The sequence below is a fragment of the Sarcophilus harrisii genome, chromosome 6 (genome assembly GCF_902635505.1).
Source record: "Sarcophilus harrisii chromosome 6, mSarHar1.11, whole genome shotgun sequence".
NCBI classification, from domain to species: Eukaryota; Metazoa; Chordata; class Mammalia; order Dasyuromorphia; family Dasyuridae; genus Sarcophilus; species Sarcophilus harrisii.
This window is the reverse complement of record NC_045431.1, coordinates 249,317,453-249,328,902: the sequence shown is the minus strand read 5'-3', so window position 1 is coordinate 249,328,902 and position 11,450 is coordinate 249,317,453. Positions and strand designations below refer to the sequence as shown.

At 46.7% G+C, this 11,450-nt stretch overlaps 1 protein-coding gene across 1 annotated transcript; it reads left to right on the top strand.

Annotated features, from left to right (window-relative positions):
* Positions 1 to 654: 654 nt before the first annotated feature.
* On the top strand, positions 655 to 11,131 carry LRRC55 (leucine rich repeat containing 55). Its single transcript, XM_003773942.3, has 3 exons — positions 655 to 972; positions 1,882 to 3,462; positions 6,589 to 11,131. Exons 2-3 carry the CDS (start codon positions 2,760 to 2,762, stop codon positions 6,822 to 6,824), a joined length of 939 nt encoding a protein of 312 aa, XP_003773990.2. The 5' UTR covers positions 655 to 972; positions 1,882 to 2,759; the 3' UTR covers positions 6,825 to 11,131.
* Positions 11,132 to 11,450: the final 319 nt, after the last annotated feature.

Here is an 11,450-nt window from a genome sequence, read left to right as displayed (position 1 = left end):
TTTGATATGCTCTGAGTCCACTTTCTGTTTTGCCACTTGTTCAATCATAAAGAAACAAGGGGTTCTGGGATTTCTCTTTGTCTGTTTAATCATTCAAAAATGGCGCCTTAATTGAGTCAACTCAGTAACCTGATAAGAAGTGCTAGAGACAGACCTCAGTGAGCATATATTTCTCTTCCTTTTTCTCCATCTCTAATAATGTTCTTTATTTTCTCTTTTCTTTTCCCCATTTCCCTTATTCCTCTTCCACATGTTTTAACTCATTCTGATTTCTATATAAGCCAGTTCACATTGGGCTTGCCAGCCCTAGCTCTGTCCATGGTTGTCTGTTTTTATTCCTTTCCTAACGGCTGGTTCTAAACGGCTCCTCATCCCTCTCTTTTTTCTATCTTCCCCTGTCTGTCCCTGCCTCGCCTTTATTTTACCCTCTCCCTGTTAATAAGATCCTGTGGGTGGCTACAGAGTCTCCCAACTGTGTTTTCTTTCCCCTTCTCTCTCATCTTGGTGGGGTCTGTAGCCAGCTCTGCTGTTGCTCAGAGATGTGGAGGCAGTTGCTAAGAGACAGTGAAACGTCAGTACCTGGCCCTCGAGGAAAAAAAGAGAGAGAGAGAAAGAGGGAGAGAGGGAGGGGGAGGAGGGAGCGAGGAAGGGGAGGGAGACCTGGCTGAAGCCACACACTCCAGCAGCCTTCGTACCAGCTGAGTTTCAAGAATAGGCTTTTGGGTGCTCTGAACTTTCCTCTGAGTGCCCCTGTCTCTCAGCCCATCTTAGGGAAGAGGGGTTGAAAGGGACAGAAGGAGAAAGCCTCAGGAGGTGCTGGCCAGGGAGCCCGGAGACATGGAGGAGGAGAGGGAGGGGGAGGGAAAGAGAAAAGGAGGGAAGGAAGGCAAGCTGTTCTCCTGAAACAACCTGGGATTCCAAGAGGGAAATCCTTGTCTGCCTCCACACTGATTGCGGCGTTCCTGGGCCAGAGTGAGTAATCGCTTTAGGGGATACAGAGTGAGAAGAAGGGTAGGGGTAAGGGGAGGCACCTGGGAGACCCTGGGACTGGGAGGATTAAGGCTGGAGATGGGGTCGTTTTCTTGTATCAGGAATTGAGGTTGGGAGGGAGGCAGGGGGATTGATGCTGGGATAGAGGGTGAGGAGAGCAGACGTGAAGTGTCTCAAGGGGAAGGGGTGAGAAAGGTGATATAAGGCCACCCATGTACTATGTTATTGCTGTCTGGGCAGGGAGGGTGGCAGGTGCAGGGAGTGGGGGTGGGGAGCATTCATGGAAAAGGATGCTGGGAGTAGGGGTGTGTACTGTGTGTGAAAGATGGTGGGGGAAGGTCCGGCCGGGTGTTCAAGAGGCAACTAGAGGCAAAGATGTCAAAGGAGGTGAGTAACAGGAAGGGCAGGCAGCTTGGGATAGAGGCAAAGGATAGCTCGGGAGGGGGGCGAGTGAAAGGGGTTCTGGGAGGCAATACTAAGGTTCTTCTGAGATGATGAGGACAGCCCAGCCCTAGTGGGTGTGTTATAGAATAGGCAGGTGTGTGTTTGTACTAATGGGGGGGGACGAGAGCCATAGAAGTAATAGACCACAGGATTCTCCTTGTGATGGGTGGGTTTGGGTCACTAGAGGGGAGGGAGGTTCTCTTGCAACTCAGTCAGTCAAGAACCATTTGCACAAGGGGCCAAGGATGGAAAAGCCCAGAGCTGAGGGGTATGATGTCAGCATCAAGGAGGGACCTTCGAGACGGAGCCATAAAGTGAAGGGCATGGAGAGGGAAGGGAGGAGGAGGAAGAGACCATGAGAGGAAGGCCATAGGAATATGTCAGGAAGCAAATGTCTTCTTTCCTGAGCCCTCTGCTGAGCATCTGCTCTTCAAATCTTGTTGGCAGATGATGCAGCGGGGACTTCTAACCACTCCCTGCTGAATAAAGGAAAAGAACACGGGACTAGGAGCAAGTTCCCAGTTAAGCACAGAATTGACTTAGAGGGAAAGCTTCAGATTCTCCCTTTGGTGACTTCACCTGTGGTCTTGGATCTTCGGGACTCGTGGTCTATCCAAACCTTCCCAGTAACACACAGACAGAAGTCATCTTCTCAGGCGAGTGTGTTTCGGGTCCTGTACTCCTTAGCACAGGAAACGTTTCCCTTGCAAAGGACCTGCCACCTTCTGGTGGGACCCATGGAGACCCACTTCAACCTGGGCATCCTTCCCAGGAGGCTAATCCCTTGTCTCTCTTTGATTATTAAATATCTCCACAAGATGGGTTCTGCAGCCCTGAGTACTAGGATTCAAAGGACTGGGTTTGCCCCCTAAGAGATTGCAGGGGCTTGGAGTGAGTGCTGGGACTCAGCTAGGGGTAGCGAAGGTGCCATATTGAACCTTCAGCCCTCCCCCTGTTTCCCCAGTCGGACGTTTAACCAAGAATATCTTTTGATCTTTGAGAATTTTCAATGGCCCAGAGTATCCCGGGGCATAATTTCAAGGACTGCTGCCAGCTGGTCCCACTGGATGTCTCCCTTGGTTTCCACAGTCTTGACCATCTTCCCCAAACCCCCGGAGCCTTGGCGGAGCTTCCCTGCGTTCCCACCAGGTGCCACCAAAGGAACCCTGCCGGTGCTTCTCACCTGGGGAGCCCTTTCAAGCTTCCCATGCTCCCAGCTTGGCCAGAGCCAATGACAGTCCATGGACAGAAGCCCCACCTCCCCCAGCCCCTGGCCACAATGTAGCTGCCTTCTTGCCCCAGTGACTATTCTCTGAGACAGGGTGATGGGCTCCTCTTGGTCATGCTGCTGCTGGCAGAGGACTGAAATGGGCCCCGTTTGGTCCCAGCTGGTCCGACCCTGCTCTCTGAAGCCAGCCCTGCTGCTGGCCTCCCTCCTTTTTACGGCAGGGCTGGCCCTGGCCGACGCTGTGGCCAGCTGCCCGGTCCTGTGCACCTGCCGCAGCCAAGTGGTCGACTGCAGCAGCCAGCGCCTTTTCTCTGTGCCTCCTGACCTCCCACTGGACACTCGGAACCTCAGCCTAGCCCACAATCGCATCGCCACCGTTCCCCCGGGCTATCTCACCTGCTATGGGGAGCTCCGGGTGCTGGACCTGCGGAACAACTCCCTGGTAGAACTGCCCCCTGGGCTCTTCCTCCACGCCAAGAGACTGGCCCACTTGGACCTGAGTTACAACAACTTCAGCCACATCCCTGCTGACATGTTCCTCGAGGCTCAAGGGCTGGTCCGCATCGACCTGAGCCATAATCCCTGGCTGAGAAAAGTCCACCCGCAGGCCTTCCAGGGTCTCTCCCAGCTCCGAGAACTTGACCTCAGCTATGGGGGACTGGCTTTCCTCAGCCTCGAGGCCCTCGAGGGTCTGCCTGGACTAGTGACCCTCCAGATTGGTGGGAACCCCTGGGTATGTGGCTGTACCATGGAGCCCCTCCTGAAGTGGCTGAGAAATAAGATTCAGCGCTGTACAGCAGGTAGGAGATGGGCCATTTGGGTTGGGTGTGAGGGGGCCAAGATGCCTTGGAGGGGGGAAAACATACTATTATAGGGCTTAATCTACCAGGGCTCTTAGCCCCATTTAACAGGTCCAGGGAGAGAAAGTAGTTTGCCCAGTCACACAGATGAATAACAGCAGACATGGTTTTCAAATGCAGAGCCTCTGATTTGAAACCCAGTGCTTGAAGAGGGGCCCAGCTGCAAGGGTCTTTGACCTTTCTCCTGTGTTATGCTTCTTGATGGGCTGGGGAAGTCTATTAACCCTTCTCAGAATAATATGCTTAAGTGCACATAGAATTACAAAGGAAATCAACTCTATTAAAATAAAACTATCAAGATGTTTAAAAAAAAAAAAAAGTCCACAGATCATTGGCTAAGAATCCATTCACCTGAAGCTCGCAGAATCCTAGATTAAGAGTTGAAGGGGAATTTAGAAGATATCTGGTCCAATTCCCTCATTTTACCAAGAAGGTAAACTGGCCCAAAGACGAAAGGCGATTTCCTCAAGATCAAATGGTTAAGTAGCAGAACCAGGATTTCAGCTGTGCCCCCCACTCCTAAACCAGCCTTCTTTCCTTTGCCCATCTGTTGAGCAAGGACAATGGAAAGCAACCACAAAAGACTCTCCCCCAAGCTTCTGAGTATTGGATTTAAAATGCTATGAAAATGTGAAACCCATTATTGCTATTGGAGCTCTGCCCCAAACAGAGAAGTTATTATATTCTGGGTAATAGTCGTATTAGTTCACATTTCTCGAGTACTTTTTTCACAGCAACCCAAGGAGTTGTGTGTGTATTAGCATATCAAATTATAGCTAATGTATTAGCACCCCCATTTTCCAGCTGAGGAGGATACTGGGATCCCAAAAAGGGAAGTAGCTTGCCAAGAAAACGTTGGAGTTGGGATCAAACCCAGAGGCTACAAATGTCAGACCAATTGCTATTTTCCAACCCACACTACCTATCTAAGGCTTTGGGGGCTCAACTGGCAGCTAGGCAGTTAGAATGTGGGGGGCTTAAGAGTCAGGAAGACTTCCTGGAACTGGAATCCTTCCTTTCACACTTCATATCTGCATGACCCAAGCAAATCATGCAATCTCTCTTGCCTCAGTTTCCTCATCTGTACAATTGGGAGAATCATGTCACCTACCTCAAAGAATTGTTTTGAGAATTCACTAAGATAACAACATAAATCACTTAGACATTCTTAAAGGGCTCTACAAATGCAGGATAGTATCATCAAAAGATCTCAGGAGAGGGCTGAAGGGCTTGAATAGAATTTTCTGGGGCTAGGAGGCTAGAATCTGGGAACCCAGAAAATTTTAAAGTGGCACAAAGTTCATTCCCAGTGTCTCCAGAATTTAGGGGTTGAAAGGATCTGGATAAAACACCAAAGTGAAGTACTAGCCAAGCCAGACGTACCACAAAATGGATCCAGCTGTGAATGCAGCTACCAGTCACAACCAAACCTGAGGCAAAGCTGAACTAGCAGCATTCTGTGCAGAAAGGCTCAGCCCGGCAGGATACTGCATTTCTCCAAACCCTGCCCAATGGCCAAACCAGTAGGATACGGCAGATGAGCACAGATATGACTTCCCTGCAGTGTGGGCTAGGAAGCCCCCCGGGAAAGGGTAGAGGAGTAGGGAAAATTCAAGGGAAGCTCGGGGAGAGTTGGAGTGTGGGTGTGGGTGGGCCCAGGCCCAGAATAGTATGGGGGCCGTGGGTCACGACTACATCTCTTCCCCAGAAGTGTGGGAGGGAACTCCTTCAGGGCTGAAAATAGCTGGAGAAGCCACATGTGAGGTTCAGGTGCTTGGGCCAAGCATTAATGGGGCTGCATTAGGGGATACAGAAAGAAGGGATGGATGGAGACATTTCAAATATTTCACAACTCTAGGAGGTTGTTTCTTTTATATCTTCTTAAATTGACGGAAGAAGCTACAGAAAACAGGGGTTTGACAATTATTGGAGAGAATAACAAAGTCCTGTTTCTGCTTCTCTTCGTTTGTTTTCTGCCTTTCCTGCCCACCAGAGCTTCCAAAGAGAGTGGGGAGGGAACAAGGTTTTATTAAGTGCCCACCATGGGCCAGGAACTATACTAGAAGTTTTATAAATATTATCTCTTAACAAAGAGTCACAGAGCTCAGATAATCCTTAGACATTATCAATCTCTTCTCATTGGAAGGGTATGGATTCAGACCTAGAAAGGACCTCTGAGGCCATCTAGTAGAACCTTCTCATTTGACAAAGAAGGAAACTGAGGGTCAGGAAAATTAAATGACTTGCCCAGAGTCACACAGTGAATGGGTAATAAAAGTGAAATTTGAACCCAGGTCTTCATGATTTTGCCAAATCCAACATTTGATCCAATATGACACATTGCCTAACTAATTATACAAATAGAAGACTAAAGAAGTCCCATGTGGCTTAGGCAAGAACCAGGAGCAGAGATGAGATCAGAAGTAACTAGTGACATGTCATATAAAGTTATTTTTAATCTAAAATTATTGGTGTCAATAATGATGAAGACCTTTCAAGGGACGATGGCCTGATATTATGGGTCAAATTTTTTGACTTGGGTATCCCCATACAGGGAAAATAAGTTGATATGATGATGTTAGGGGATAGTGTGCATCTCTTGCCTCAGTTTCCTCATCTGTGCAATTTAAGAAAATTAAAGTGGCGCAAAATCCAAGCTGCCCTTCAGTTTTTTTAGAATTTAGAGGTTGAAAGGGTCTGGATAAAACATCAAATTGAAGTACCACCCAAGCCAGTATGTATTAATTCACTGTGTGTCACTCTGAAGGGTACAGTGGAACCACTGTAGATTCAAAAGCAACCACAGAAGAAAGAGGGGCAACCTTTTCCCATGGGGAGATCAAAGGCAACTCAAAATTTGCTCCTTAATGGTAGAAAGTGCCGGCCCCCCTGAATAAAGATGGCAACACTTTGCCATGAGATATCTGGTTGCCGTGTAAGAGGCACAGACCTTGCCGTTGGGAAGCCCCTGATACAGGCTAAGCTGGAAGAGCACTGGGGCACTGTGCCCAGAGATTAGGGACCTCTCCCTGTGATCAAAAGGCTTCTCTGATTTCTCTGTTGCAGATTCCCAGCTGGCCGAGTGCCGCGGCCCCCCAGAAGTGGAGGGCGCCCCACTGTTCTCCCTCACAGAGGAAAGCTTCAAAGCTTGTCACCTGACCTTGACCCTCGATGACTACCTATTCATTGCCTTTGTGGGTTTCGTGGTCTCCATAGCTTCTGTGGCCACCAATTTTCTCCTGGGAATCACCGCCAACTGCTGCCATCGTTGGAACAAGGCAAGCGAAGAGGAAGAGATCTGACTCTGTTTCTCTGGTCTCCCTCCATGTTGCTAAGTGCTGCTACCCCCAACAGCTAGGCCGGCAAGGAGGAGATCACGGGCCCCATTCCATGCCAGCTCCATGGCTTCCCTCCCTCCAATCACCGTCACTGTTAAAATGAGATTAGTCATCAGGGGCTGATGCCAATTGTCTACCAACCCTGATGCCAATCTGCCAGCTATTGGCTCTGCTGACTCCTGATAGCTGAAAGCTCAGAAACCTTCGATGCTAACCCTTTCCCATGCCATGCTCCTTCAAGCCCATTAGGCTGCCTCCTACTTGGCTACTGCCACCCAGAGAGAAAACACTTTTCTGGCTTTTGCCAGTCTCATTTCTCCATCCATTGAAAGATTAAAGTAATCACCTAGAATAATGGCTATTCTTAAAGCCCCATTGCCTGTCCTCCCCACTTCAGGGTAGGGAGCTCTAACCCCTAGGGGAATGCCATCCTGGGACTCTTGCCCATGTAAACTACACAGGGCAAAGAACTCTGTCAGTGAAGGACAGAACTATAACTAAGATGGGGCAATCAGAGTATGTCCCCAATGTACCAAATGTAAAAGGTACAGCTACCATTTATACTTCAGCAGCATAAATACAACTGAACTTAGCAACTAGTTAACAGGAATAATCATTTCAAATATACCATTGATATTTCAACAAAATATCCTCCCTCCCTAAAACTAAATTTGTCTTCAAAATTTAACTTAAAGATATATTTTGTGAGGCTTATTCCAAGTTTACCCCAAGCCCCAAACTTGCTAGTTATGACTCTGGTAAAGGTGAGAGAGGAGATAGACATGGAATGAAAATACCCAAGTGGAGGTGGAGGTGGGGGAGGCAACAGAAGGAAGAATCACCAATAGTCTAGGTCATAAAGTTAGCCACTTTACTCTCATTTGTTAAGTGGCACATTTTCCTGAGAAGCCTCCCCCCAGGGTAATACAAGTTTCTCTTTCTGGCTGATCTAACTTTCTATTCATTTTGATTAGAGGTTAACTTAAACCCCTTTTTGAATTTACCAAATCCAATAAACAATTATGAGGAGCCTCCCCTATTTAGAGGAAAGTGGTACTGATGCAAAGATAAGCGAAAATCCTTCCTGCCTTCAAGGGGTTTACATTCTATTGGAATGAGTACCCACAGGCGAATTTGGGGAGAAGGAGAGGGAATGCTAATGACTGAGGTCATCCAAAAACATTTCCATGAGAAGTCTTGAGGAAAATTGAAAGGTTCTTCTAAGGCCAGTAAAGAGCAAGTCTGGCAGGGGAGAGATGGGAGAGATGATGTCAGTCTAAGCAAAGGTATTGAGATGGGAAATAGAATAAGGAAATGAAAAAGAACAAGTCGGTGATTTTTGTTTGGATAGTGGGGAGGGGGGTAGTAAGAAGGGAAAAACCTGGAAAAGGAGATTGGAACCAGATTTCCAATGGCTGGAAAGCATTAAATGCCCAGCTGAAGAGTTAGTATTTGATCCTAAAGGTGATCTTTGAGCAAATGAGTGACATGGGCTAATGCAGAGTGAGTTAAATTTATAGATCTAGTTAAAGGAAAGTAGGTCCAGAGGAGCATATTCTGGAGAGCCACTCACCTAGTCAGCAAGATGAGTATTTCCTAAGCGCTTGGGAAATACAGTATCCTAGGCATTGCATACCCTTAAATGCTTGCCATGCTGTTCTGCACCCAGTAGGCTTTTGACAAATGTTTGCTGCTCTCTTTATTGATTGGAGAGCTAAGTCGCAGCCCTTGAGATTAAAACAATGGAAACAGGTGGGCGTAGAGAATGGAGCAGGTGGCCCCAAGAATGCTCAGATATGGGTACCACTAGTTCAATGAGCAGGGATAATGCTCATCCCAACACTCCCAGGACCAGTGAACATTGTCAAATTGTCACTTGGTGGATCACAGGCAGAGAAGAAATCTGTTATTGCACAGGTATCGATGTATTGAATATTCATTCCTTCACTCAGTGAGCATTTAATCAAGACTTGCTGTGTGCCAGGCATTGCTCCCCATGCTGAGGATACAGAAACAAACACACAAAAACCCTGTCCCTGTCATCAAAGTGTTTTGCCTTCTATTGGAAGAAACATCAAGCAAAAGTCATCTTCTTAACATGCACACAAAGTAGATATGAAGTCATCTCAGGGAGAAGAAAGTATCAAGTGGAGGCAGGGGGAAAGCTGTAGGGCATGAATCTGTGTGCTTCAGAAAGATCATTTTGGCAGCTGCCTGGGTGATGGATTTGAAATGGGCAAGACTTAAGACGAGACCAATTAGGAAGCTATTGCGATTCTTTTACTGAGAGGCAATGGAGGGCTGAGCTGAGTGGGGAATGGGGACAGAAAAGATGTTGCCGCTAAGATTATAACTCCCAATATAAGTGTACAATAATATCCTGATACAATTTGGCCAACTGAGAAAGCCCCCAATGGCAAAATGAATCCTTCTCTGCCACCGACTATCAGCCTTAGGAGAGCGTTCTACCCTATTTTTTTTTAACTGGTCCTGCAATTTCATCAGTAGAGGGAACTCCCAATGAGAAACATCTCTCTACTGATGCAGGAAGGGGATGAAACATTGCAGACTAGGGAGGGATCAAAATGAAGTTAAGTATATGGTAAGGAGTGGGATCGCAAGGGACATAGAGATGGAAGATTCTACATCAGTGCATCCAACCGCCTCTCCTATCGAGATTCAGCAACTTGGCAGAACTGACTGGATGGAATCACCCCATAAGAGGCTCTGTGTCCAGTCCCATTTCTATGACCTCCAGCTCCCCCATCTTGCTGGCCTCCAAGCACTTCAAGAGAATTTGAGGGGAATGAGAGAGACAGAGCCCACAAGAAGCCCGTCCTCCCCAGAGATGCTTTACCTAGAGAGCTATCTAACCAAAAGAGTCAGCAGAGAAATTCCCCGAATTTAGAGAAAAGAACTCAGCAGAGACAATACTCTATTGGAATCCCTTAATCTCAGTTCCCGACATCCCGAGCTGAGGATCACTCTCTGTCTTCCTGCCATCACTGGTGAGGCAACTCTTTTGACTGCTCGGTTCTCTTGTTAGAGCCTGTAATATTCTAGATGAGAGACTCTAGTATTATATGGGACGAGCTTTTCAAAACAATACTACTAATGCAAACAGTTAAGACCTCCCCAAATGGGGACTATTCCGTAGAAATCTATAACCATCTTCTAGAGACCTTTGTTTGCTGATATATGGCTAATGTATTTCAAGACATGTATGTTTTTGTTTGTTTGGGGGGTTTTGTTTTGTTCTGCTCTGTTTTGCATAGAACTAGGATCAAACAAGATGCCAAGTGCCACTTGAGGTCAGATGCACTTCTCGGCCTGTATTTTTCTGTCTCCATCAGTGGCAAAACTAAGGGTGAACTTTTATGAACAGGATAGATGCCTTTAAAGAGTAGATACTTTTCCAGCTGTGGAAATGTTCTGAAACATGTGCACATGTGCACACACACACACACACACACACATGAATCATAGTGTAGCAGGAAAGGGCACTGGACCCAGAGCCATGGGAAAAGCTGGGTTCTGTTCTTAGCTCTGCTGCTAATTAGCTATATAATCCAGAGTGAATTATTTTCCCCTCTCTGGATCTGTTTTCCCATCTGTAAAATGAATGGAGCAAAAACTAGATTTTTGCTAAGGTCTCTTCCAGGTCTAATATTCTGGGATTCCTAAGAAAACGGTGGAATTCAGTAAGCATGAGGCTTATTCATCCTCTTCAGAGCCCTTTTCCTTTCCAATAAATTGCCTTCCATCTCTTTGCTGGGGCTCTCCCAAAACACAAAAATATGTTGAAGAAAAAAATCTCTTAAAGGCAATGTAGCAATCCTGGTCACAACTGTTCCTATTGCCCTGGTGATAAACATCCTTGGTGGTCTTCCCACAAAGCTTCATTTTCATTTTTTTTTTTTTTACAAATTGACTCATTTATAATTCTGTGTATGTACGTATCTATGTAAGGTTTAAAATGTATCTGGCTCCACCTTTTGATGGGGCCAAGCTCCCCCGGGGGAGCTGAGCTCAGGTCTCCTGCACTGTTTTCTGGTATGTTCCTTGCTGCTGTTGTGTTTTCTGATATGCCAAAGTGGGCTTGAAGGCCTCAAGTAATTTGCATGAGGTGGAATTGGCCCCTCAGGAAGGAAAGAAAGAAAGGAAGGAAGGGAAGTGGGGGAGGGAAAGAAACGGGGAAGGAAGGAAGGAAGGAAGGAAGGAAGGAAGGAAGGAAGGAAGGAAGGAAGGAAGGAAGGAAGAGAGAGAGGGAGGAAGAGTAGAAGAGAGAAAGAAAAAGAAAAAGAAAAAAGGAAGGAGGAAAGCTGGAATAAAGGAAGGAAGGAAGGAAGGAAGGAAGGAAGGAAGGAAGGAAGGAAGGAAGGAAGGAAGGAAAGAAGGAAGGAAAAAAGGAAGGAAGGACAAAACAGAGAGAGGGAGGAAAAGAAGGAAAGAAGGGAAAAAATCTAAGAAGGAAAGAAGAAAAAGAAAGGAATGCAGGAAGAAAGTTAAAAGAGAAAAGAAAGAAAGAAGAAAAAAGAGACAGACAAAGAAAGGAAGGAAGAAAAAAGAAAAGAAGAAAGAGAAAGAAGG

What these genes read in the sequence shown, in the direction of transcription:
- LRRC55 (XM_003773942.3), top strand. Translation starts at nt 2,760, where the DNA reads ATGGGCTCCTCTTGGTCATGCTGCTGCTGGCAGAGGACTGAAATGGGC. An exon ending in GATTCAGCGCTGTACAGCAG is followed by an intron (nt 3,463 to 6,588) that starts GTAGGAGATGGG and finishes TCTCTGTTGCAG; the next exon opens with ATTCCCAGCTGGCCGAGTGC.